The sequence below is a fragment of the Delphinus delphis genome, chromosome 12 (assembly GCF_949987515.2).
Source record: "Delphinus delphis chromosome 12, mDelDel1.2, whole genome shotgun sequence".
Taxonomy (NCBI): Eukaryota; Metazoa; Chordata; class Mammalia; order Artiodactyla; family Delphinidae; genus Delphinus; species Delphinus delphis.
Genome location: NC_082694.2, coordinates 59,530,518 through 59,557,769, shown reverse-complemented (window position 1 = coordinate 59,557,769; position 27,252 = coordinate 59,530,518). Strand labels below are relative to the sequence as shown.

At 43.8% G+C, this 27,252-nt stretch overlaps 1 protein-coding gene across 1 annotated transcript in view; it reads left to right on the top strand.

Annotated features, from left to right (window-relative positions):
* The window catches only part of GALM (galactose mutarotase), a 96,074-nt gene extending 74,547 nt beyond the window's left edge, over positions 1-21,527 (top strand). Inside the window, exons 7-9 of the mRNA XM_060026785.1 lie at positions 17,937-18,078; positions 19,476-19,650; positions 20,234-21,527. Coding sequence (XP_059882768.1) covers positions 17,937-18,078; positions 19,476-19,650; positions 20,234-20,311 — 395 coding nt within the window. The 3' untranslated portion in view covers positions 20,312-21,527. The remainder of the gene's footprint in view (positions 1-17,936; positions 18,079-19,475; positions 19,651-20,233) is intronic.
* Positions 21,528-27,252: the final 5,725 nt, after the last annotated feature.

Genomic DNA, 27,252 nt, shown 5'->3' with positions numbered 1-27,252 from the left:
ACCTGGTGCATAACAATCCTTAGAGGTCACCCCTTTCTGAAAGGGATGAGAGGTAACTGTGGGCTTTGTGCCATGGGCCTGAGGCTAACTCAAGCAAGTTCTCAGAGCAGACTTGCGTTCAGTTCAGCTAACATTTGTGGAACACCTAGTGATTGCTACATGCTCCCTGGGGCACTGGCCATAGAAACACTACCCGGGCCCTTGAGAGGCGCACAGGGAGTGAAGAATCTAATGTAGTCAGGGCAGTGGTAGAGGTGATGCCCGTGGGACTAAGGGAGCGTGGAGGCGAGGGTAGGAAGAGGCCTTCTCGATATCACCCTGAGCTTCGAGAAGCTTCCTAGTGTCTGTGAGGGTCTAGCAACAAGGAGAGTAAGAGTACTAATAAGCACGGAATGTGGGTGTGAGGGTAGGCTGTTAAGTCAAAAGCTACAGAGACAGTTTGGCAGGATGGAGGCTAGGGTGAGGCAAGAGAGGTGCAGCACCTAGCGTGCAAAATTTAAGGCAGCACTCACTTTCAGGGTCATGCAGGCGCAGGGTCAGCACCTGAGAGCGAGTGTCTCCTTAAATTTTGCACCCTGGGTGCTAGATTGCCTCATCCTGGTCCCAGCTTTGTAGTTGAGTGTAGTCTTCATGGGCATTCTGGGCCATAGTAAGGAGCTAGGATTTTATCTTTAAATCATGTAAGACTTTGAAGGATTTTAAGTCAGGGGATTGACCTAGCAAGACTGGCATTTTACAGATACCACCCCAGCAAGTGAGATCTTAGCAGCTGGAGTCAGAAGCAGAGAAGGTGGATTGTGGGATGATCCCTAGTTGGGTTTTATCTGGAAGGAGGGGCAGGAGGAGAGGACAGGGTGTAAAGCAGGTCAGTAAGGGTGTTACTAACCAAGTGGCTCAGGTCACAGACAGTGGGCCCGGGGAAGGTAACAGAGGATGTTAGGGCCCTCGTGCACACCTGGAAGTCCAGGGGAATGTGGCGGCACTCAGGAGGAGACCAGGTCTAGCGGGAAGGCTAGGAGGCTACAGACAGTTGGGTGAATTTTACACTGGTGGCAAATCCCCAGATACCATCTTGATGAGAGTCTAGGATGGAAAAATTCCCCGCATGAAAATGCCTCACGTGGGCCCAACTGTGAAATGTTAAACTGTCTTCTCACCTGAAAACATCATGCAACAGTGTTTAGCATTTTATGCTTCCGATGGCATGTAATATGCAGAAGTAATGCCCTCCCCCACTGCAAGTCAAAACCAAAAATTGTTCAGTGGGAAAAATTAAATAAGTACATAAAAACCAGCAGTAGAATAAAGCCGCAAAATTGAAGCATCGGCAGAGGAAAAGGAAAAAACTGTGGCAGAGACAAGCTTTGAGGTCGTGTGATCTACGAAAATTTATAGAAATGTTACCTTAAAAAAAAATCCCAAGGTACTTAACTTGCCAACCACTGGAATGAAGTCAAAATTCCCACCCAGGGTGTTACTTTTAATTTTCATTCTCTTTATGTTGTTTCCTAAAATAATAACAGGCATTCTAGAGATGATTTACCAAGATGGCTTAATTAGGTGTCAGATGAGTACCTGTGCCCACGAGCCCCATTACCGCTGGTTTCCTTATGCAAATTTGACTGACTGTTCTGAACCTGACTAAAGAAACAGACATAACTGGAGCAGCTGGGCTGGAAGCATAGCTAGGCCGTCCCCATAGAGACCAGACTCTTCCTCGTGCCCCAGCATTCCTCGCCTCCCCCTGCCCCTTTTTTTTTGAGATGAAAGTACAGCACACTTGAGCCTAGGTCTCCCTTAGATGGTCTCCACATCACTGCCTTTCACCTTTAAAGTGCACACAAGTCACCTGGGGGACTTGTTGATACGCAGATTCTGACTTGGTGTGGGGTGGAGCCTGTTTCTAACAGGCACCGGGTGATGCCTGTGCTGATGGTCCTGGTCCGTGCTTTGAGCAGCTATTGAAAAGGCTCTAAAGAGCTCTGTGTAACCTCTAGTAACTTTTGTTGCTTTCCCCCCCACTTTTGACAGCTATTTCTGCCCATTTGCTCCTCTCCCCAACAACCCTGGGTCCTCCTGCTGCCCCTTAGCTACCTTTATTCCCCTTTCCGCTCCAACACTTCACACTCTGACTCAGCCTCTCTTATCAAAAGCCATCCTTTACAGCTCATTCTGCAAAGAGCTGCTCTCAGCCAATGGCTTCCTTAGGTAAGACAAGCTGAAATTTTTATTTAAAAAAGAGAGAGAATTAACCAAATATCACAGTGTGCTCCCGAAGGGAACAACTTGCTTCACCGTGTTTGTCCCATGGGCCATTGGACCTATAGTCCTGGAATGTCACAGTTGGAAAGGACCTTATCTTTTCCAACCACCACCCACCAGTTGAGTATTTGAATCTCAGAACCATGGGCTTTGCCGACACTCAGGTGCCTTCTTGGCCAGGATGCTCACTGCCCATCCTGGGCCAGCACGTAGGAAAGGCCTTTCTGATATCGAGCTGAAATCCGTCTACCTAGAGCCGACCCCCACTTGGCTTAGTTCTGGGCCTCGGGTCCCTAAAGAGCAGGCTTATGACCTTAGAAGGCAGCTGTCATGTCGCCCCCAAGTCATTTCTTCTTGAGGCAGAACATCCTCGGCTCATCCTGTGATGCCTGTGCTGCAGACAGTAACCAAGAGCTGCCAACACCTCATTACAGTCTTTGTGACTTCCATCGAACTTACTGCCAACCACATCCTTAAAGTCATTTTTATACAAGCTGTGGCTCAGCTACATCTCTCCCTAGTAGGTAATAATTGTAGTAACTAGACTTAACATTTATGAGAGTAAATGTAACGTGACGGTTAAGAACAAAGGCTCTGGAACCAGACCGCCTGTGTGTGAAGCACTGTACGAAGAACCATCACATCGCTGTGCTGGGTACTTTCCCTATATCAACTGTCCTTAATCTTCATGACAACTTAATGAGGGAGGGGCTATAGTGTCCCAATTTCACAAGTAAGGAAATAGAACCTCAGAAGATTGTTTTGTACCTGGGGTTAGGGTTACAATCGAAACCTAGCTGGTGTCCTTTGGTTTGAGGTTTTGTTTTTTTTTTTCAGACACAGGTGCAGGACCCTATCTGTTCCTGTTATCCATAAATTTCATCTTGTAACCAGTGCTTTACCTCCTGCTTTATACTTTCTTTTGAATTCCTGATTCTGTTATCCCAAGCGTATCTGCCTCCCAGCTTCATGCTGTCATAATCTGAGGAGAATACCTTCTGTATCTTCATCTAGATTAGCCACAGATCAGAGGCCATTTGATAACTCCCTACAGAGCCTGCTCACTGAAGCCCAGATGCTTCATCTCCCCAAGCTCCGTGAGCCACCAGCCTTGTGACCCAGCCTGAGAAGCCTAGGGGGTGGCCAGGAATGGTTTGTATTTGAGTGCGTCTGTTTTTGGTTCCTGGGGAGCAGGCTTCCTCCTTCCTTTTCCGTCTCCATTCCAGAATTCTTCCCAGGACAGAGAACTGCTCCTAAATTCGTAGCGTGTGAAGTTGTTCTTGTGGGCAGCGCCAGATGCAAGGAGCAAATAGGACTCTGGGTCTGCAGCGCACACATTCCCAGAGAGGATACACGACCACATCCTGCACGTTAGTTAGTGAGATCGGGGAGGCCGGCCCCGCCTTTCCAGGCTGCCTGCCCTCCAGCTCCACTAGTACAAACACACAACTTCCGTGTCCAGACTAAACTAGAGGAGGCTGAGCAAGTGTGATGGGACCACCGTTTCTGTGTAGGAGGGCTTGGGGCGGCAGTCTCAGTATAAGGGTGTCCGGGGTATGCCTCGAAACTTAGATGGTGGTATGTTGGTTTGGGGTGATTTGTGAGAAGTGGCAGCACTGATGGAGATCAGAGGGGCTAAATTTCCCACATAAAGCCATTTCTTGACACTGCCACTGTGTCAACTGACCAGAAAGGCTGGACTGATTTCTCCCCTCTCTCCCTTACTGGTTCTGTTCTGTGACCCTAGGCCATTAACATAATTTGGCTATCTATGTTCAACTACTGTCTTTTTCATGGTGTCAGGATATCAGCTGACCTGTCCCTGCTGCTCTTCTTGGCTTCCTGTGAACCGTCACTGTGGGAGCCTTGTGACTCTCGGGGAAGAGTGGAGGCCAGGGGTCTCCAATGAGCCTCCATTGTCGCTGGAGTCTGCTCGAGCTGCTCTGAAGCAGCGTATGGGAAAATTCTTCTGCCCCAACGTGTTCCCCTTTTGAAATCATCAAGCAAACCCCGAACACTGGCAGAAGGGCTGCGCCTCTCACACGAGAGCAGTTAATAGCCATTGGCAGACCGAGTCCAGTGGATCCAGGGGGATTTGGGAAGCAGGTCTTGGTTCTCATAGATCAACATCCGGCCCCAGCAATGCACTGCGCTTGGGCGGTGGATCCCCCCGGGGAGCCATGAAAACTGATGGGGGCAGGCAAGCGAGTCCTGGCCAGAGAAGTGGAAAGCACCTCTGACCTTAGTGAAGTGAGTCCTTGGTATGACCTTGAATGGCTGTTTAAAAGGGCTGATTTTGACACATCATCATCAGGAAAACACAGTAGTTAAGGGCACGGACTCAAACCCTGACTGCTTAGGTTTAAATCCTCACCAGCTCTGTGATTTTGGACAACTTATTCTACCTCTGTGGGCCTCATGTGCAGAGTGGAGAGTGGAGACGGTAACTGGACCTACCTCATTAGTTGTGACGATTAAATGAGATAATACGTGTAAAGTGCTTAGAACACTTCCTGGCATTTAGTTAAGAGCTTTGTAAGTATTAACTATTATTATGACCATCATCATTATCATCATTGCCACCATTTTTACTGGGTGTCTAATATGTACCAGACACTGAGCTAAGCATATACGTGCATTCGCTCATTGAACTACCCTTTGAAGTAGGTGTTATGCTTCAGTTAAGCCTCATTTGAAGAAACGGGCATTTGGAGAGATCAGGTAACCTGCACAAAGTTAAACGGGTAAGTCACTGGCAGAGTCAAGATTTGGAGCCAGTCTCCCCAACTCCAATGTCTATGCTGTTATTGTCCTCAGCTATTGTCCATAATACAGCTGTATTACTAAGTATTTCTTATGTGCTGGGTAGGAGCACTTTGCATGCCTTATTATCTCACTTAATTTCCATAATCCTATGAGTAGACACTCTTGTTATCCCCGTTTTATAGATGAGGAGGTCAAGATTCAGAGAAGCTCAATGACCTCCACAATTTTTTACAGCAAAGAAAGTCAGGATTTAAATCCAGGCCTGCCTGACTCTAAAATCCATTCTAATGTCTGTTGAGTTTAACTGCCCACCAGGTGAGCAGGATGCTCCTGAAGCTGATAACAGTAATTGGGGATGATGACTGCTGATATGTCCTGCAACCAGGGAACACAGTTTGCCTAATCAGCCGCATTTTCTGAGCTGTCATTGGGGCAATTTCCACTTTCTCTGATACTTCATTTTCCTGCGGTTTCTTTGAGCTGTTGAATTGCTCAGATTAAGACAAGCTTCTGTACCCTTTCACGTGTTGGTTTGTTGTCCATGCTGCAAGAATATGAAGAAATCATAAACCGTCCGGAAGAAGGCCCTGATGTATTATGCAAAGCCTTTGCCTCATTGCTATAGGAGGAAACTCCCAGTCCGCATTTCTTGCCCAGACACCGCAGGTTATGTGACTGCAACATTCCAAATGTGCATTTCAGTATCAGGTCATGAGAGGACAGCTTGTTTTGTGACAAGTAGTGGTATAGGCAGAAAATATTTACCAGCCTATAGATCAGAGATTCCTAACCAGGCACGCATCACTGGACTTCAGAGGTTCTGGAAACGTGTGTGTGTGTGTGTGTGTGTGTGTGTGTGTGTGTGTGCGCGCATTTTCTTGGAGAGAGAGCCCGTAACTTTTATAACATTCTCAAAGGAGTCCATGATTCAGAAAACACTTTAAAAACCATTGTTCTAGATTTAAAAATCACTAAGAGAGAAAGTTTCAAAAAATAAAAACAAAATTTTAAAAATCCTTTGTAATGAAAATGTCAATGCCCCCTGGAGGCAGGAATGCACTTTCCTTTAGTATTAATGACTTAAACTATAATGAATAATTGTTTTCTCTGTTCTCTGTATTTCTGGAGTGTTTGTGTGTGTGTGTGTGTGTGTGTGTGTGTGTGTGTTTGTGTGTGTAACAGAGTGAGCACTAACTATGTGCCAGGTGCTGGTCTAGAGATACGACCTCCTTCATAGCATTCTCTCAATTAAACATCACAGTATCTGTATTAGGTAGATACCAATATTAGCTCCATTTTATAAGTGGGGAAATTGAATCTTACAGAGGCATAGAAACTTACCAAGGTCAGTTAGCAAGTCTGTCGAAATCCTAAGACATCTTACATAGATTTGTAATCAACATGTAGGACAAATCATAGAAAATAGTTTTCAAATAACATACTTAATATTTTAAAAAACATTTCTTTTTTAAAATAAATAAATAATTATTTTTTTTATGGCTGCATTGGGTCTTCATTGCTGTGCATGGGCTTCCTCTAGTTGCAGTGAGCGGGGGCTACTCTTCTCTTCATTGCGGTGCGCAGACTTCTCATTGCGGGGGCCTCTCGTTGCGGAGCACAGGCTCTAGGCACGTGGGCTTCAGTGGTTAGTTGTCGCACTTGGGCTTTGTTGCTTCTGTGGCATGTGGGATCTTCCCAGACTAGGGCTCGAACCCGTGTCCCCTGCATTGGCAGGCGGATTCTTAACCACTGTGCCACCAGGGAAGTCCCAGAAACATTTTTTTTTTTTATAATTTAATTTTTTTTTAATTAATTAATTAATTTATTTTTGTGGTACGCGGGCCTCTCACTGTTGTGGCCTCTCCCGTTGCGGAGCACACGCTCCGGACGCGCAGGCTCAGCGGCCATGGCTCACGGGCCCAGCCGCTCCGCGGCATGTGGGATCTTCCCGGACCGGGGCACGAACCCGTGTCCCCTGCATCGGCAGGCGGACTCTCAACCACTGTGCCACCAGGGAAGCCCGAAACATTTCTTTTTTAAGGGAGAAAAAATTATTGGAGAAAATTTCTTCCCTCCACCAAACTTTTCTACAAAGTCTGTGCCAGATTTTCTTTTGCTTTCTTTTCTCTTTTCTCAAAATGATTTTTAATTGTAATTATAAACAGGAGTCACCGGTGCTGAGGACTGTCTGGAGGGACTCTGGTTTTCTTCCAATAACACTGTACTTGTGTTACTGGGTTGTGTGAAGATGAGCTAGAAAGGGGACCTGCCAGGAAAGAGGAGCTAAAAAATGAATAAACATGAAGATTCAGTGACTCTTGCAGCGACCATCTGTTCATCTTCTCAGAGAGTCAGGCCCTAGGGCCACCAGGTAGGGAAAAGAGCTATTTCAGATGATGCGAAATTAAAAGCATTGAATTAAAATTCACCCCGGGTGAATTTTCTCAGTCAGATACTGAGAAGAGTGTTCATGTCCAGATGATGTTACATAGAAAACCATGTCAGTAGTCAGTGTTTGATCAGGAGTTCATAAGGACTAATTTACCTTCTACTCTGTTTCTTAAGTCTTTTGCCCAAAAAATCAAGTCAGAGCTAGGAGCCCAGAGGACAAGTGTAATATAACTGTCTTGCCTTCACCCCAAATACGACAACAAGAGTCCATTCCTGTGACAGGTTTAATGCCTTGTGACAGGGATCTGGAATGTTAGAGAATCTTGTTTCCAATAATCAGGTCTACATCATCTTCTTGCAAGAATGAGGCAGCTGTAGTTGCCAGAGTGATATTCACGTGACCACTCTTGTCATTCACGGAGGACAGTAGTCCTACGCCTTGTCCAGTTAGCCAATCCTGACTTACCTTTCAAGGTTAGCCTCCTGTCACCACCTCTGGAAAACCTTTCCTGACCCTCCTGGCTGCATTAGGTAGGTGCTGCTGCTCCCTGCTCCATCGGAGCCCTTTGAATGCCATTCTCGTTGCATTTGTCATACTCTCCTGTAAGTTTTTATGTTTTTGTCTGTCTCTTTCATCAGATTCTAAGTTCCCTGGGGTCAGTTTAATGCCTGGTGCATAAAAGATACTCAAAAATGGGTGAACTAGCAAATTTATATTTGTTTTTCCCCCATCCAAAAGTAATTGCAAGGATTAGTGTTCTTAAGGTAGAATCATCTAAAGGGACTTCTGTCAAAATTTGTCACCTCCTGTCTTGTCAAATCAAGTGCCAAGAGGTGAAAACATCCCAAGGCAGTATACTGGTTATCTATTGCTATGTGATAAGTTACTCCCATTTTATTATCTCTTACTGCTTCTGTGGTCAGGAATTTAGACAGGGCATATCTTGTCTCTGTGTATGTCTAGGGCCTCTGTTGGAAGGTTAGAGCAGGTGCTGGAATCATCAGAAGGCTCATTCACCTGCATGTCTGGCAGTTGATGTTGGCTATTGGCTGGGTGCTGTCAGCCAGAAAACCTCACGCATGGCCTTTCGATGTGACTTGAGCTTCCGTACAACATGGCGGCTGGAACCAAGAGCAAATGTCCTGAGGCAGAGAGGGCCAGGCCAAAGCCACTTTGTATTTATAACCTGGCCTCAGAAATCACATAGCATCACTTGTACCACATTCTATTGGTTGAGGCAGTTACAAAGGTCCATCCAGGCTTAAGGGAGGGAAAAAAGACTTCACCTCTCACTGAAGGAGTGTCACCATCACATTGTAAGTAGAGCCTGTGGGATGAATATATCCTGGTGTGGCCATCTTTGAAAAATGCGGTATGCCACAAGCAGTCATGGGGAAAAGGTCGAGCGCCTGTAAGACTCCTTCATGTGAGATAAGAGATATGAATCAAAGCAGATGGATTTCATGAAGGCAGTGAGTTTTTCCTGTACTTCCGGAGGGCAGGTAATTATAACTCTGTCAGGAATGAGGAGCTAGAGGAAGATTTAAGGCCTTGTGACAGGCATCTGGAATGTTAGAGGCCTGTTTCCACTGCTCAGGTCTACGTCATCTTCTTGCAAGAATGAGTCAGCTGTAGTTGCCAGGGTGACACTCATGTGAGCTCTCTTTGTTGAGGTCCTCTGTAGACTTGACCTTATTCCTGGCTTACTGACACTCCAACATTACTCTCATCACAATTCTACGTTATTTCATTATCCATATGGATGATACCCTGACCTTTTAGCTTCTTGACGTCCTCTCCCAATCATCTCGTCCTCCAAGGTTTCCAGCTACTCACTCCTATGATCTTTGAGTCATACCCTTGACTTTGTCACTACCTCTTATTGCAGCCTTTTATGATCACTGTTTAAGATGTCTGTTTCAGCTTCAATAATTCTTCAATGCCACAAGAACCTATAGTCCCTTGATCCTACCACCCTGTCACTGTTCACCTCCTCCCCTACTAAGATCAAAAGTCCATCATTAGAATCACCCCTTTTCATATGCTCTCCCCTCCCTTGCCCTCTCCTTTTTCTTTGTATTCTCCTAACAAAGCCCAACCCTGAGTAATCCTACCCCCCCAGACCCTCTACAGCTGCCACCATACAGCTACTGGTCTCATTCAAAATTCATGACAGTAACCTCAGGTGGGTCCTTAGTGGGGCCTGCAGTCAGACTTTCCCTGAAATGGGGAAGCAGAAGTACTGCCTCAGGCCACTCCCCCAGAGCTGTAACCCCACACCTTTGGGTCAGAGCCCACCATCTGCCAGGCATTGCTGCTCAGACCTAAACGCACACCCAGCCAACCTTATTCAGGACAATAAGAAATCCTCATCTGAAAACGGCTTCTCTCTGCTGACACGACAGCTTTCTGATGGCTTCAAAACCAAAGTCTGGTGATGTGACATCCTCTCTGAAGGCACCCTTTCCATTTCGGCTTCATTTTCTGTACACTCAGTGTTGCTGAGACAGCTATTTTGACATCTCCTTCTATTCTTAGCACCAAAGCACAAACTCACACATAAACCGAAATTGAAAGAACTGCACATTCATTCTCCAAAGTCTTAGAAAAATCAAGAGTACTTGAGGGCTGGGGGTGGGAGGGGCTCTACCCAAGTCACTCCAGGGTGAGGTGGAGAGTGCCTGAGTAGGGGCCTGGAGGCTGTGACACTATGCAGATGTGTCACCTTGGGCAAGTCCCTTTAGTCGTCTGGGTTCCAACCTCATCTGCAAAGCGGGGGTACTAGATGAGGTAATTCCTAAGGTCCTTTCTAGATCTTTCATTCTGACTTTGTCACAGGATGCTACAACATTCACAGTTGCCCTCTTTTTTTTCCCTCTACCTCATTCATTCATCAGGTTTTCAGTCAAGTAAAGGCTCTGTTTAATGCTCAGAGGGTCAAAAATCAGTAGGACACAATCCCTGCCCTCTAGGGGCTCATATTCCTTACAGATATAAAGCTTGATATAACCTTATAGCTATGCCTTAATGGGATGAATGTCTTGGGGAAAGTATGTTCAAAGTGGGATGAACAAAGTAGAAAAGGGGATTAGTTCTAGCTGTGGAGGATACAGTCCCTCACAGAGGAAATAGCATTAGAGAATAAGCATTATTTATTTATTTATTTATTTTTGGCTGTGTTGGGTCTTCGTTGATATGCGCAGGCTTTCTCTAGTTGCAGCGAGCGGGGACTACTCTTTGTTGCGGTGCTCGGGCTTCTCATTGCAGTGGCTTCTCTTGTTGTGGAGCATGGGCTCTAGGCGTGCGGGCCTCAGCAGTTGTGGCACGTGGGCTCTAGAGCTCAGGCTCAGTAGTTGTGGCTCTCGGGCTCTAGAGCACAGGCTCAGTAGTTGTGGCACGCAGGCTTAGTTGCTCTGCAGCATGTGGTATCTTCCTGGACCAGGGATCAAACCCGTGCCCCTGCATTGGCAGGCAGATTCCCATCCACTGCGCCACCAGGGAATCCCGAGAATAAGCATTCTTAAATGACCTGGTGGGCTTTGCCAGAGTGGGGTAGGGGAGCCCAGAAACGTCATTCCAGTTACAAGAAAGGGTCCAAAGACATAGTGAATCTGGGAGACAAATTCTAAGTTTCCCATTTGCCTGACCAGTAAGTGCATGAGGGAGTGTGTCAGGGCATGAGGCTGGAAAAGACAGATTGGAACCTTCTCTTTTTCTTCTCATTCAGCAAAAATCTCTTTTTACAATTTTCCCAAGTGTCTAAATTTTAAGTCAGGGCTTCTCTGCCGTTCTTGAAGTCTTACCCTCTCTAAGCTCTGCTTTGTGTTATATATATATTTCCTGAAATTTAGCCCTTTTATTTATGCCATCCTCCTGAAAATGTTCAAACATATCATTTATCAAATATTTCCATGTAATGTATGGGGCGGCAAATAATAGCAGCTTTGTTTTACAGAGAGAAAAGCTAAAGTAAACATTGATTGCTCGATATCATAGATTGCTCAGTATCAGGTTAATAGACATGAAATATGCCCTGGGTCCTTCCTTCATGAAAATTCCATGACTTTCTTTAAAGTCAAGAAAAGTAAGTAATTGATTGACTGATCCGGGCAATCACATTGGGACTATTTTAAGGGTTCGATTTTGAGTCAAATATGGCTTTAAGAAAGAACTAAATATTGTGAGCACCATTTAAAGTTAGGGAAGAAAGCATAACATAAATACCACTGGGAATATGGGTTGGTAAGATTAAAATCTTCTTGAGCCCATGTTAACAGCTGCTTCTTTTTCCCAGTCTAATTGTTTCCTAAGGAAACACTGTTGTCTTTTTTAAAGTCAGTGTGGGAGATAGTTGGTCACCCAGACTTCACAGGACAGTAGCGCCCCGGTGGGTCACTACCATCCAGGATTTGGCCTTCGAGATCCAAAAAGTTCAGCTCTCCTCCAGAACTGCTCGGGGTTTAGAGGACCGACTGGACTCAGACAAGGTGTATGTTTATAAAGCAAGCTCTTTACATTGTGTCTCTAGCACCATCTACTGGGAAACAAAAGTGCCTTTATTAGAATTACATTAGAATGTGTCAGAAACCCAGAGAAAAGGGGAGGAAGAAGTTCAGAAGATTCTAAGAAACAGAGAATTAAGTATATTATATTGAAGTGACTTGTATATAGATGTAACCACTAAAACAAAAACACAAACTTTCTAAATTATCAGGAACATACACACAGACCATATTGTAAAAGATTTTTTTTAAAGTGACTAGAATTCATAAACACAGAAAGCATACCATAAAATATAATGACAAAGTAAGAACAATTAGAATATACGTGTCATCTTAATGCCATAAAACGCCCCTATTAAACAGTCTCTCAGATTAAATCACAAAGCAAAACCCAACAGGATGCTGTGTACAAACCAAGTGACTCAGAAAGGTTGAAAATACAAGAATTCAAAAGCAAATGGAGCAAGTGAAAGCCAAAGTAGCAGGGGGTCTCAATCTGAACATCAGAAAAGGCTGATTTCATGACAGAAAGCATTCTGTTTTCTAAAGGATGCAATTCACAATGGATGCAATTCACAACGGAAGTTCACCAAAAAATGACTATATCTAAGACCATGAAGAAAACCTCGGGCAGTTTCACAAAATACAACACAGCCAATATTGACCTAGAAATGTTTTAACTGTCTCTTAATAATTCTTGGATCAAAAAGGAAGTCAACCCCCAAAACTAAGGATATTTAGAAAATAAATAATATAATTATTTATGTGGAAATATATAAATAATATATAGGAATATATAGTAAGCAAATATTATATTACAGTTATCTATAATGGAAACTCCTACATGTGATATAGTTAAAGTAATACTCAGAAAATTTTAGCACTACTTATATTAATCAAAAATTGTGAAGTTAAATGAATTAGGCATCTAATGCAGATATTTGAAAAAGAATAATAAAATATACCCAAGAGAACAAAAGAAAAATTAACAAAAATAAAAGAAATTATAATTTTGAAAAGAATCAGAAAAGGTAGTACTCATAAATCCAAGAGCTGCTTCATTGGAGGGAAAAAAAACCCCAATAAAATAGATATAGCATTAGCTAATCTATTCAGTCCACAGAATTAGATATGAGCATAGGCAAATAACCACAGACAGATGAAACTGAAAGTATCATAAATTATTTCTTTCCTCAACTCTTTGCAAATAAACATGAGAGTAATATAGATGAAATGGATAATTTTCTAGGAAAATATATAAATTTGTAATTGTGACCTCAAAAAGAAATTTTAAATAGATTATCATAGAAAAAATGAGAAAAGTATGAGTGCATAAGGAGTTGTCTAATGAAATACCTAGGAATAAATTTAGCAACAGCCTCCAAGATAAACTGAATGAAAAGATCAAGGTGGAAACGGGCTGTGAGTTTGTGGATGTGCATGGACGTGCACTTAAATGCTTGGATATCCTTGTAGTATCTCTGGAAGGTGCATGAGAAACAAGTGACAATGGTTGCTTCTGTTGAAGGAAACTGCATCTGTAGGGAACAACGACGAGAGAAATTCTTTTCACTGTAGAGTACGACTTTGTAACTTTTACATTTGATATCTTTTAAATTGATTACATGTGTAAATATTACCTACTCAAGAATTCTTTTTTGGAAAAGTAGAACCAAGACAAAGGAAATAGATGCTTTTAAAGGATGTTTCAAAAAGAATACCACTTAACCTTTCCTAAAGCTGACTCTGGTAAGAGGAGGATCCTCTTGGTTGAACAGTGGACACCAGACACTAGGATGGTCTTAGCCAGGCCTCCGTGTCTCCCTCAGGAGCTCTGGAACCCAGGCACCCTCGCGGCTCTGTGTGAACTCAAAGACCCCAGTCCTCACGTGCCAAAAACACTACATTTCTGAGCAGAAGTTCTGAGTTCAGAAAAGGATACCCTCTTTTCACCCAAAGACAGGACATTCATGTTTCTTAGTATTTAGGAACTCAAAGAAGCAGAACCAAATGCTTTAAATGGCTAAAAGTCAGTTCTCTTTTTCCTATTTAATTTTTTAATGGTAAGGTACAAGTTCCTCATTTTTCTTAGCCTCCTAAGATTCCAGCCCCACTTTGCATGCTATATCTCTCCTCTAAAAATAGCAGGAACCAAGTTCCTAAAACATTATCCATCTGACCGCATGAAAGGAAAAATAACCCTCACCCTGAAAAAGTATGTTAAACACCTAATGTCTGTACTTACCTTCAAAATATATGATTCAGTTCTGGGACAATACAAAAACTTTTAAATGTACTAAACTGTATCATTGTGTAAGGCTCTGAAACAGAGTCCCTTTCCTCTTTCCCCCTCAAGAAAGACTGGCCAGATTGCCTGGCCTGCTGCAGAGGAACCTGGGATTTTTTGTATTTGGGGAAGATCCTAGGACCAGGGGCTTCTCACTCCTAAGTGGGTCATACTTTTAGGGGGTGGTATGGGGTGCACCTCTGCTGTCATCTGTTCCTAGGGTTTTCTAGGTGAGCTGCTCAGAGCTTATACTGGCTTCACTCTGGCTTTTATATATATGTTTTTTATGTTGTATACAGTTGACCCTTGAACAGTGTGGAGATTGGGGCACCAACCCTCCATGCAGTCGAAAATCCACCTATAACTTTACAGTTGGCCCTCCAGATCTGCAGATTCAACCAATCAAGGACAGTGTAGGGACTTCCCTGGTGGTGCAGTGGTTAAGAATCCGCCTGCCAATGCAGGGGACACGGGTTCAATCCCTGGTCCAGGAAGATCCCACATGCCGCAGAGCAACTAAGCCCGTGCACCACAACTACCGAGCCTGCACGTCTAGAGCCCGTGAGCCACAACAAGAGAAGCCACCGCAATGAGAAGCCCGCGCACTGCAACGAAGAGTAGCTCCCGCTCTCCACACTAGACAAAAGCCCATGTGCAGCAATGCAGCCCAAAAAAATAAAATTAAGAATTAAAAAAAAAAAGGACAGTATAGTACTGTAGTATGTATTACTGAAAAAAATCCATGTATAAGTGGACCCATGCATTTCAAAACCATGTTGTTCAAGGGTCAACGGTATATGTGTATTTATTTAATGTGTGTGTGTGTGTGTGTGCACACTTGTATTTATTGAGCTTCCCTCTGAAATAGCAAATTCTGCAGGAATGGGGTAGGGGGTGAAAGTCAGTGATTTAGTCCAGCTTATTGTACTGATGAAAAACCCCAGGCTCAGAGAAGTGATTTCATCTAACTTTACTTAATCTCTTTCCTCATCTGAGGCATTCTACCCTACAACTGCTACTACAACTGCTGCTGCTGCTACTATTACAGTACACACACACACACACACACACTACCACCTTGTACTTAAGCTGTGTCCTCCACATCGATTATTCTTCAACCTTCTTCACCCATTCAACCTACCATGACCTCACCTCAAGTCTCAGCTCAACTAATAAACTTTTATCCATGAAATCTCCCCAGTCCGCCACATCTAAGCCAACCCAGTCATACTGCCTGTCTTCTTTCTTACAGCTGTGCCTCTGGGAGCACTCTTCACACTCTGTGGTTATGAGCGGCTTATGTGTCCTCTCCCTCCTTCAGACTGCAAGCGGCTTAAAAAGGCAGGTCATGTCTCATCTATGTATCAGCTCTGCCCAGCACAGTGCCTGGCATACAGTAGGTGTTTAATGTGTTGATCGATCAGAAGAGTGACTGTGAGTAGGCTCCTAGTCCATTGCTCTGGCTCTGTCATATTCCAGGAACATGCCTATGAGGAGGAATTCTTCCACACATTCCCTGGGCTTTCTTAACTGAGCTAAATTTGTGTACGTTGTTTCAGATGGCTCAGCCTAGCATCTAGGGAAGAACAGATCTGAAAGTTGGGAAGAGAATGAAAGGTGATAAAGCAAAATGGCACAATATTCAGAAGAATGTAAAACCCATGTTATAGCCTTTTGGCAAACATGTCTAGAGGACTGTCTGTTGAGAAGTTTGCTCTCTCCCTTGGACCTCCAGAGAAATTACTCACAAGATAACGCTGATTCCTCTTTTTCACCCTCAAAGCCCTGATTTTTTTTTTTTTTTTTGGCTGCACCACGTGGCTTGCAGGATTTTAGTTCCCCAACCAGAGGTCAAAACCCGGGCCCTTGGCAATGAGAGTGCGGAGCCCTAACCACTGGACCACCAGGGAACTTCCTCAAAGCCCTGATTTCTTGTTCAGTGGTTTTAGTAAAGCAGAAGATGTGGCAAATTATTTTCACATATTTTATCAACTCTAAGATGCCATCAGTTGTAAAGTTCACCATTATTTTACATTCCATGAAGGAAAAAACCACCTCTGCCAGTTAAAGCATGACATGACATGATTTCAGAGATTTTAAAATATGAAAATGAGGGAATTCCCTGGCAGTCCAGTGGACTCTGCACTTTCACATTCGGGGGGGGCCAGGTTCGATCCTGTGGGGGGAACTAAGATTCTGCAAGCCGAGTGGAATTACTATATATATATATATATATATATATATATATATATACTATATATATATATACTATATATATATATATATATGAGAAAATGAGTGTCTTAAATTGAGGAAATATGGCATATCAATATCACAGGTTGTTGTTTGATGATACCAAGTTGTGTGGGTCTCAGTCTTATCTGTTACATGAGCAGTTTGGACCAGATGAGCTCTGAGAACCCTTCTGGTCCCAACACCCTTGAGTTCTGTAACACCACGAAGGGATAGTCTTGACTGGGCATCATTTGTTGTGTAATAACCACCAAAATGGGGCTCCCATCCAGATTCCTTCTGTGCTTTGCCCTTTAAGAGTTGAGGGTCTTCACACTGCAGTGTCCTCCCTCAGGACTGCTCACCCACCCACATCATTGAGAAGAGGCTTCAGAATGTCCCACCTTGATAAGAACAAATATACTTATTAGAGGTTGAGGAATCTGGCTTACACATACGAAGCGGGTGGTGCTTGCCAACTATAACTCCTCCAAGAAGCACTCCTAGAGACACAAAGCTTTCATTCAAAGGATTGACTCTGGGCTTCCCTGGTGGCGCAGTGGTTAAGAATCCACTTGCGAATGCAGGTGACACGGGTTTGAGCCCTGGTCCGGGAAGATCCCACATGCTGCAGAGCAACAAAGCCCGTGTGCCACAACTACTGAGCCTATGCTTTAGAGCCCGCGAGCCACAACTACTGAGCCTGTGTGCCGCAACTACTGAAACCTGCGAGCCTAGAGCCTGTGCTCCACAACAAGAGAAGCCACTGCAATGAGAAGACTGCACATTGCAACAAAGAGTAGCCCGTGCTCGCCGCAACTAGAGAAAGCCCGCATACAGCAAGGAAGACCCAATGCAGCCTAAATAAATAAACAAACAAAGGATTGACTCTAAAATTGGCTAATAGTAGAGTGGCCATACATTCTAGTTTCCCCCCAACTGTCCCAGTTAACTCATTTGTCCCAGTGTTGTTATTAACAGTTCCCTCTATGTTTCAAGTCTACAGACTGATCAGGGAAGTGATTGAGGAAGAGTGGCTACCAGTGTCACTTCGGCTAATAATGGCCCCAAATGGTTCGAAAATCACTAATCTCAGGGACACTGTTAGCATCTGGTTAGCCAGTACCAGGTATTAATGCTCAGTTATGAGCCCTGGGATATTTCAGCATTAAAGCAAGAAATGTCAACAAGGTGATTGACTCAATGGTTAGGACAACCATCACCCTTTATCCAACTTATTCCTTAACGGAAATTATGCATTTCCTTGATTTTTGTACTTTTTTTACACTTGAATGATTCTGAGTGTTATAGCTACTGCATCTTGCAGTGACATTTTACAATTAAGGAGATCCAATAATTTATTATTCTTAGGATCTGGACTCCTACCTCCTTTACAACTTGAAATGAAGGCTGGGAGGGTAGAACCAGTGGGTCTTTAGGATATAAAGATTTTATTTAGGTGTTTGTCATTCTTTTTTCTGCCTCTTCCCACCAGGAGAAGTTGCTCCAGTGCAGGGAACTGCATTTGACCTGAGGAAGCCAGTGGAGCTTGGAAAACACCTGCAGGAGTTCCACATGAATGGCTTTGACCACAATTTCTGTCTGAAGGGATCTAAAGAAAAGCGTTTTTGTGCACGGTAGGCACTTTTCATTTGCTGCCTGTACTTTTCATTTGCCTTTCATTTGTTGGGAAGAAAAGATACCAACTCCTATTTGAGGAGCTTTTCCTCTGCCATATTAATGCCATTTACTCTGCTACGGGGGACCAACTACCACATCCTATGTGCCTTTTCAAAGCTCCTATTCCATAGGGGAATACATCTCCCCCCTCCCCCTTCATACCGTTTTCCCTGTGCCCCTACCTGGCATCCTGTCTCTTTGCTTCCCCTCTCCCCATCTCTGCCTGTTCTCTAAGGCCCTTTTTTTGTTAGAAACCCCAACTCCTCCTGACTGAAGTCACCTCTGCTCTCCGTGAACTTTCAGAGCCCTTCGTCCTTTCTTGACTTCTGATGTATGATTTGCCTACTTCCATGACAAGCTGGAGGTTGCATTTCCCTTATAGCACTCACCACCTCCAGCCTTGTCTGACAGGCATCTGTGTCCACACTCTCCTTCTCACTAAATTCCAAGTACCTCGTGCCATCTTATCTTTGTGAATCTCTACCTTTACCCTAACACCCTAATACCATGCTCGGCACTAGCAAATAATCAATAAATGTTCGCAGAATGAACGGGTCTTAAATAAAGCAGAGAAAAGACTGCTTTTCTCCTCTGTCCCTCCTATTCACATTTCTCTTTCCACGGCCCCCACGTGAGGAGACCCTCCGACCTCCCCGCCACTATTCAAATCCTGGCCTTTCTCTTTCCAAACATGTTTCCCCGAACCTCCTGGTTGACTACACATTGTGGGGATGTCTTACCTCGGTAAGTCTGTAAGACCCAGCCTTTCTTTATCTATATATCCCTTTGACCCCAAGTATAGGACCAGGTAGGTACTCTCCCATCTGTAGAGGCCTGGTTTTTTTAAAAAAGGAAACAATTTGGCAGAAACCCAGAACAGATCTATTCTCGGGGGAAAGAGCCCTGCCTGCTCTAGCCCCAAGGGTGGCAGGCAGTTTAATTTGTAGAAGCATCTATTCTCTTTCAGAAGACATAGCTGGTTGTCTTGCCAGACCAAGCAGAGAGCTCCACCTCTTTATGAGAAAGTATCCCAGCCTAACTACCTGTCTCCAACCTGGCCGCCCCCGACACACACAAACGTATCTGACTGGGGTGAGTCCCTTTTGCCCTTCCCCAGAGAAGCCAGGCTCAGAGTGAGAAGTTGCTGTTGGGGATCCTCAAAACCACCTACTCATGCCTCACCTGAGAGGCTGCCAGAAGTTCCCTCCATGCTCTTCTTACGTTTGTCTCCTCCATATATGTTGTCCCTGCTCTGTGACTGGGTCTAATTCCTGTCTCAGAGCTGCTTCTCAGCTTTTCCCTGTCTGCTTTTCCACCCTGGACCTATATATATGTGGTCTGGCTTTATCCCTAGGGTCCATCATGCTGGGAGCGGGCGGGTACTGGAAGTGTACACCACCCAGCCGGGGGTCCAGTTTTATACGGGCAACTTCCTGGATGGCACACTGAAGGGCAAGCGCGGAGCACTCTATCCCAAACACTCCGGTTTCTGCCTTGAGACCCAGAACTGGCCTGATGCAGTCAATCAGGTAAGTCTACAAGCCAGCTTGTTAGAGCGGTGGTGTGTCCAAGGTCACACTGGATGACAGAGGTCATAACACTCAAGTCAGACCTGGTCTGTATGATTCAAAAGTCTGTGTGTGTTCTCTTCTCCTCTTCTCCAAGTCATGAACAACACAGGAAACTCTTAACCACATTACTAAAATGGCATTTACATGTTTAAAAAAATCTATTATTTTCTGCAACCACAGTGCTAAGATGATCCTCCAAATCTTTTCATCCTGTTTACTTCCCCATAACTTTCTTTTCAGCTATTGCGTAGAGTAATGCTCCTCAAAGCTCCAGCCCATAATAAGATGCTTGCAGCTTGCACCAGAATGTAAATCAACCCTGCTTCCTTAAGAAAGTCTTGCTGTGATAAAGTGTGTTTAGTGATGTGATTTTCATTCTGGTTCAAGTTCTTTATCTCATTGCAAACCAATAATAAACAGTTCTTACACTGGCAACTGGTTCACAGAACTGGTCTAGAGACCAGTCCAGAAGCCATCCTGAATGGTTAAGGGTGCAACCTGGGCTGGCAAGGTGTAACCTGTATTGTTTTCCCCTTCACAGCCCCACTTCCCTCCTGTGTTGCTGAAGCCTGGTGAGGAGTATGACCACACCACTTGGTTCAAGTTTTCTGTGGCTTAAGGAAGTGTAAAGATATGACCTGCTCCAGGGCTAGGTTTGGGAGCCCCTTCAGCAGCCTGTCACCTATGCAGAGATGAAGATTGAGAGGCTTTAAAAGTGATCCTCTGAATTAAAATCATACAAATGGTAGCTGTCATGATAGTCAGTCTGAATAGATTTCCTTCCCAAAGACTGGCTCCAGGCCATGTCTAATGATCAGCTCTATTCTCCGTGCAGTGAAGAGGACCCAGCCATCCATGTCATCTAAGCCTTGACCGTAGCCCAGAAGTGGTAACTGAGCTCCTTGTGTTGGCTCCATCTCTCCATTCTGCCTCTTTCTTTTCTACTTTTCACCCTTTCTTTCTTTGATCCTACTCTCATTCCTTTTCTTTTTCCTCCTTCTCTACCTCACACCACCTTGCACTGTGCAGCACTTTGGAGTTTTCAGAGGTCACTTAGCTCATTCAACCTGCTGGCAGAGGGACCTCTCTGCCCCGATACAGCAACAGATTATGAAGTGAGCCAGCTGAGGCTTAGAGGGGATAAATGACCCACCTAGAGGCACAGAGCTAGGAAAAATTTTAGCCAGGACTCGAGGTCAGGTCATGTGAATTCAGGTCCCCTTCTTTGCCTCCACTCATCTTCCAGAGCATTCCGAGCATCACTGATGGGCAAAGGGGGATCTGACCCTTACTCTGTTAGAGCCATCCTTTCTTCCCAGATTCACTTTTATAAGAAGCTTTAGTCTGCCTCTGAGCCTTACAGATGGTGTGACTTAAAGTGCAAGATCAAAATGTCCAGAAAGAATCTGTAAATTTGATTCTCTGACTTTGCGGTTAACTGAGAAAGCCCAGCCCAGCCAAGGCATGGGAAGGAAGCCATTGGAGACAGGAGCTGTGTTAGTGTGAGAGGGCCTTGACTGAGGATTGCACATTGCACTGAGAACAGATGTTGTGTTATGTAGATGAGCCTGGGCTTCCCTCCTTTCCTGAATAACTGAATCATCAGTGATGGGTTTGGGTTGGTGGGTTTTAAAGAAATGTATCTTATACTATTATACGCTAATAATCGGTTGAAATAAAATCAAAATCTGCATCTTCAGGAAACTCCCAGTTTCTTCACTTTAGATCTGTCAGGCATGGACCTTTGGGAAATGGACCAAATATAAACGGTGTTCTGGATTCTACCATACTCTCCAATACAGCCCCAGCATCTTCCTAGAGGAACACTACTTAAATGGCAGCCTATGGAAATTCCTATACTTCCCCTCTCTCTTAGCAACAAAAATAAACCAGTTTATTTTTTAATTCATTTCAGCATGGATTTTCTGAGTACCTATTGTGTACACGGTTCTCTCCTGGGTTTAAGGGGCTCAACAGGTAATGTCCAAGATGTAGTTATGTTCCTTAGAGATATCACAGTCTCTCTGGGGAAAACAAGACTAATAGTAACAACCAGATGATATAGAATTGCACCACGACAGAGCTGGGAGCCCTGAGCACTAACTTTGCTCCTGGCTTTTACTACATGGGCAAACAATCTAATTTCATTTAGCCTGTTTTCTCACCTGTAAAGCAAAGGGATCCGACTGTAATTATCTGGAAGGTGAGTATATGTCTGCAGGCTGGAACTAAATTAGCCACTAGTGCAATTCATGTGAGGTGGTGAAAACAAACATGGTACTCAATAGGGAAAACACCATATATAACTACAGAATTATTAAAGCCTTGTTGAAATGCAAATATCCACTCAAATGCAACCCCCTCCCCCAAGAGTAAGTCTCCAGGTCCCCAGGAGTCCATGCCTTCTTTGTAGAGCCCATACAACCCTCTACCCACAACCAGACTAGTGCTGTATTATTCTGAGTACTGATCTTTCACAGGTGAGCATATTATTGACTCCAGTTCAACGATCTATGGATTCCTGTTTGTTTCAAATTCATATGACACAAGTTCTTATTATTAACTGTGAGATTTTCATTTTTGCAGTTCCCACTCATTTTGCCTAACAAGGTAAGATGCGGTCCAGTGGTTAACACACACTTCCAGTGCAGTGGGTGCAGGTTCAGTCCCTGGTCGGGGAACTGAGATCCCACATGTGGGAAAAAAAAAAAAAAAAAGTAGAACTTGGAAAAAATACAGAACTACCAGCAGAAGAAAGGAGGGAAGCACAGCATATACCCTCTTCCCTAGCTAGTTCCCATTAGCAGTTATAACCATTTTAAACAACTGTATCACAAGTTTGCAATGGGCTTTTTGGATATTTTTGACAGGACTGCAGTCCTTTTCCAATTGAGGAATTTATCTTCCTTTAAGTTCCAACTTCTCCAATTACTCAAATCATAATTAAACTCTCAGATGGTCTGGGTAGCACTGCCAGCTATAGCTGGCAGTGTAAGGAAGTCAGCAAATCCTCTCTTCAAATGTAGAAGAAAATTGACAAGAGTTCCCGGTGCTCTGGGAACTGACCCAAAACATACAACCACCCAAGACACGTTTATGTTTGAAAAACTGCTGAACTTTGAGTAGGAACAGTGGAAGACTGTGGCATCCTTGCCTGGGGCTGCTCCCATTCCCTTTATTCCCCCAGCTCAGTCACTGTGGAGCTTCTGCCAGAGCAAAACAGAACACGAAGACCAGGAGATTGCTATGGTCGGAAGGCGGGGGAGGTTCTCATTTTGGAGCTGTAGGTGATATCATGCCCAGCTGCTTTGTCAATAAAAATAATCTTGGTGCTACAACAGCAGGGAGGGTTGATGGCTCTACTAGCCTGAGTTTGCAATTATGGTTGGAGCAAGCAGATTTCTGGGTGATCAGAGGCTACACACATACATAGCAGAGACCAGAGAGGGCCAAGCTATTCATACACTCCTAGCCAAGCCTGAGGCCGCATGCAGGTGCAGAGAAAATTAAAAGGGACTTAGCAAAAAGCTAAAACAGACTTGAGAACAGCCTAAACACTGAATCAACTCCCTACCTTCACACAGATCCATCAGCAGACGGCAGAAATCTGGTTGAGGTGTCTGAGCACGACTATCCAGTTGCTGACCACTAAGCAAGCTATGCAGACACAGGGCAACCCCTACAAAGCTGAGCTTAAAAATAAACACAGGGACTTCCCTGGTGGTCCACTGGTTAAGACTCTGCACTTCCACTGCAGGGGGCATGGGTTCAATCCCTGGTCAGAGAACCAAGATCCCACATGCTGCTTGGCACGGCTAAAAGAAAAACTCTGAGGAGTCCTATCGGACAGGGGTCCCCAACCCCTGGGCTGCACAGCAGGTGGGCGAGCCAGCAAAGCTTCATCTGCCGCTCCCCATTGCTTGCATTCCGGCCTGAACCATCACCCCCCAACCCCCACCCCAGGTCCATGGAAAAGTTGTCTTCCACAAAACTGGTCCCTGGTGCCAAAAATGTTGGGGACCACTGCTGTAGGAAATAAAACTTGTTTTTAAAGAAAAAGAAACTATTAAAAATAAACACAAGAATGTTTTCAGAAATAACAAAAAACACTGAAGAGATTACAAAACCAAGCAAAATTCTGAGGTTGAAATGTACAGTAACAAATGACAATTCCAACTAGAGAGGCTCAGAAGCAGATTAAAGATGGCAGAAAAAAAAAGTGAACTTGAAGACAGATCAATAGCAATTATTCAATCTGAAAAACAGAGGAAAAAAAGACTGAAGAAAATGGAAGAGAACCTCAGAGATCTGTGGCACAACAATAAGCACATCAACATATGTGTAATGGAGGTCCCAAAAGTAAAGGGACAGAAAAATATTTCAAACATTAATGGCAAAAAACTCCCCAAATTTGATGAAAACCATTAATCTATACATCCAAGAAGTTCAATAACTCCAACAAGGATAAATACAAAGAGATCCCCACCTAGATACATCATATATATTTATTTGGGCGGGGGGGGGGCGCGTTGGGTCTTTGTTGCTGCATGTGGGCTTTCTCTAGTTGTGGTGAGCAGGGGCTACTCTTCGTTGTGGTGCACGGGCTTCTCATTGCAGTGGATTCTCTTGTTGCAGAGCATGGGCTCTAGGCACAAGGGCTTCAGTAGTTGTGGCGCGCAGGCTCAGTAGTTGTGGTGCACAGGCTTAGTTGCTCCGCAGCATGTGGGAATCTTCCCGGACCAGGGATCGAACCCATGTCCCCTGCATTGGCAGCTGGATTCTTAACCACTGAACCACCAGGGATGTCCCAGATACGTCACATTTAAACTGTTAAATGACAAAAAGCAAAAAGAAAATTTGAAAGCAAGAGAAAGAAGTCCTGTCACTACAGAAGACCATCAGTACAATTAACATCTGACTTCTCATCTGAAACAATGGAGTCCAGGAGGCAGTAGAATGACATAGTCAATGTGCTTAAAAACCAAGGATTCTGTATCACTCAAAACTACCCTTCAAATGCAAAAGTGAAATAAAAACATTCCCAGATCGGGACTTCCCTGGTGGTCCAGTGGTTGAGACTTTGCCTTCCAATGCAGGTGGTGCAGGTTTGATCCCTGGTTGGGGAGGCTATGATCCCACGTGCCTCAGGGCCAAAAAACCAAAACATAAAACAGAAGCAATATTGTAACAAAGTCAATAAAGACTTAAAAAAAAATGGTCCACATCAAAAAAAATATTAAAAAAAAAAGAAAAAAATTCCAAGATAAACAATTAGAAAACTCATTGCTAACAGAGCTGTCTTACAAGAAATACTAGAGGAAGTCTTCCATGCTGAAACGAAATTAAGACAATAACTTGAATCCATGGAAAGAAATGAAGAATATCAGAAACAGTAAATCTTCTCATCTTTTCTTTAAAAGATATAAGGTTGTATAAGGCAATTAAACACTGTATCATTGAGTTTATAATATACAATATAGCACAGGGAAGGAAGTTCAAGAAAAGAAAATATACTGGAGCAAAATTTCTATATTTTACCAGAATATTAATCCTGCTCCAGGAAGATCCCACATGCCGCAGAGCAACTAAGCCTGTGTGCCACAACTACTGAGCCTGTGCTCTAGAGCCCGAGAGCCACAACTACTGAGCCTGCGTGCTGCAACTACTGAAGCCCGCAAGCCCATGCTCCGCAACAAGAGAAGCCACCTCAATGAGAAACCCGCACACTGCAACGAAGAGTAGCCCCTGCTCGCCACAACCATAGAAAGCCAGCGAGCAGCAACGAAGACCCAACGCAGCCAAAAAATAAATAAATAAATAATCTGAAGTAAATTATGATAAATTAAGAGCCAACCACTAAGGAAATAACTCAAAAATACAGTAAAAAAAAAAAAAAGAATTTAAATAGTTCATTAAAAAAATGTTTAATACAAAAGAAAGCCATAAAAGGAGGAAGAGAAAAAGACAGGAGACATATAGAAAACAACAAAATGGCAATTATAAATCCAACCATATCAATATTCTATATGTAGATGGTCTAAACAAACCACAAGGTGGTTTGTCAGACTGAATTAAAAAGCAAGATCAAGCAACTAACTATAGTTGATCCTTGAAGTACCCCACCACCATGACCACCAAGTCAAAAACCTACATATAACTACAGTCAGCCGTCTGCATCTTTGGTTCTGCATCTGCGGACCATGTAGGTATGTAGAGTCTATTGAAAAAATATCCACGTGTAAGTGGACCATGTTGGTCAAACCCACGCTGTTCAAGGGTCAACTGTATAGGCACCAATAAGCTGAAAGTAAATGGAAGGAAAAAATATACCACACAAACATTAATCATAAAACAGGTAGAGTGGCTATATTAATATAAGAAAAAATAGACTTAAAAACAAGAAATAGGGGCTTCCCTGGTGGCGCAGTGGTTGAGAGTCCGCCTGCCGATGCAGGGGACACGGGTTCGTGCCCCGGTCTGGGAAGATCCCACATGCTGCGGAGCGGCTGGGCCCGTGAGCCATGGCCACTGAGCCTGCGCGTCCGGAGCCTGTGCTCCGCAACGGGAGAGGCCACAACAGTGAGAGGCCCATGTACCGCAAAAAAAAACAAACAAAAAAAAACAAGAAATAGTACGAGAGATATTTTATAAGGATAAAAACATCAATATATCAGGAAGATATAACAACTATAAATGTATATAAATGTACGCATGCAATAGAGCCTTAGATGCTTTGAAGCAATTGTGACGAGAGGCCATGTCTGGAGTTGACTTAGTGTTGGATATAACCCAATAGTTCTGATAAATACTCCTTCAAATCTCTTGAACAGAATGCTAACTTTTTAAAAAATGAGTATTTCTTTGAGCACAGTGACCTCTACTGGTACTAATATAAACCCCTTTTTCATAGAAAGGTTCCATTCCCGCATAGGGTCATTTGGTTAGAGAAAGGATCAGAGAATCCTAGAGGATGTATTGTAGAATCCTCCTTTGAATCACATGTGAGTGCTGCTTTCTAATAGCAATAAGCTAGGCCAGTCTGTCTAATAACTAGTGAAGCTGGAGCTGGTTAGCACTAGTCTTTAAGCAGCAGTTTTCAATTTTGGTTGTATATTAGAATCACCAAGGGAGATATTTAGAATATTAATGCCCAAGCTTCACCCTCAGCAACTGATTTCATTAGAATATTTTTGAAGCTCCCTGGGTGATCCTAATTTGTAACCAGGCCTGAGAACCACTGCCCTAGTGTAAAAGCTTTCCTCATTATTGCCTCATAACATTCACCAGTATTTTAAGCGCATTAGTGTGTTTAGCTAGAATTTGCTCTCTAGCTTCAGGAAGTACTTCCTCAAGAATGAGTCACAGAGAAACAATCTTCCCAGATCAAAAGTATGTCTTGGTAAGGCCCTGGCAACCCTACCAATAATCCTGGTACTCAAGATCTTCAGAGATAATTATTTTGAAGATTGTGAACAGTTAAAGAGAAACATGGGAATTCCCTGGTGGTCCAGTGGTTAGGACTCCAGGCTTTGACTGATGAGGGTGTGGGTTCAACCCCTG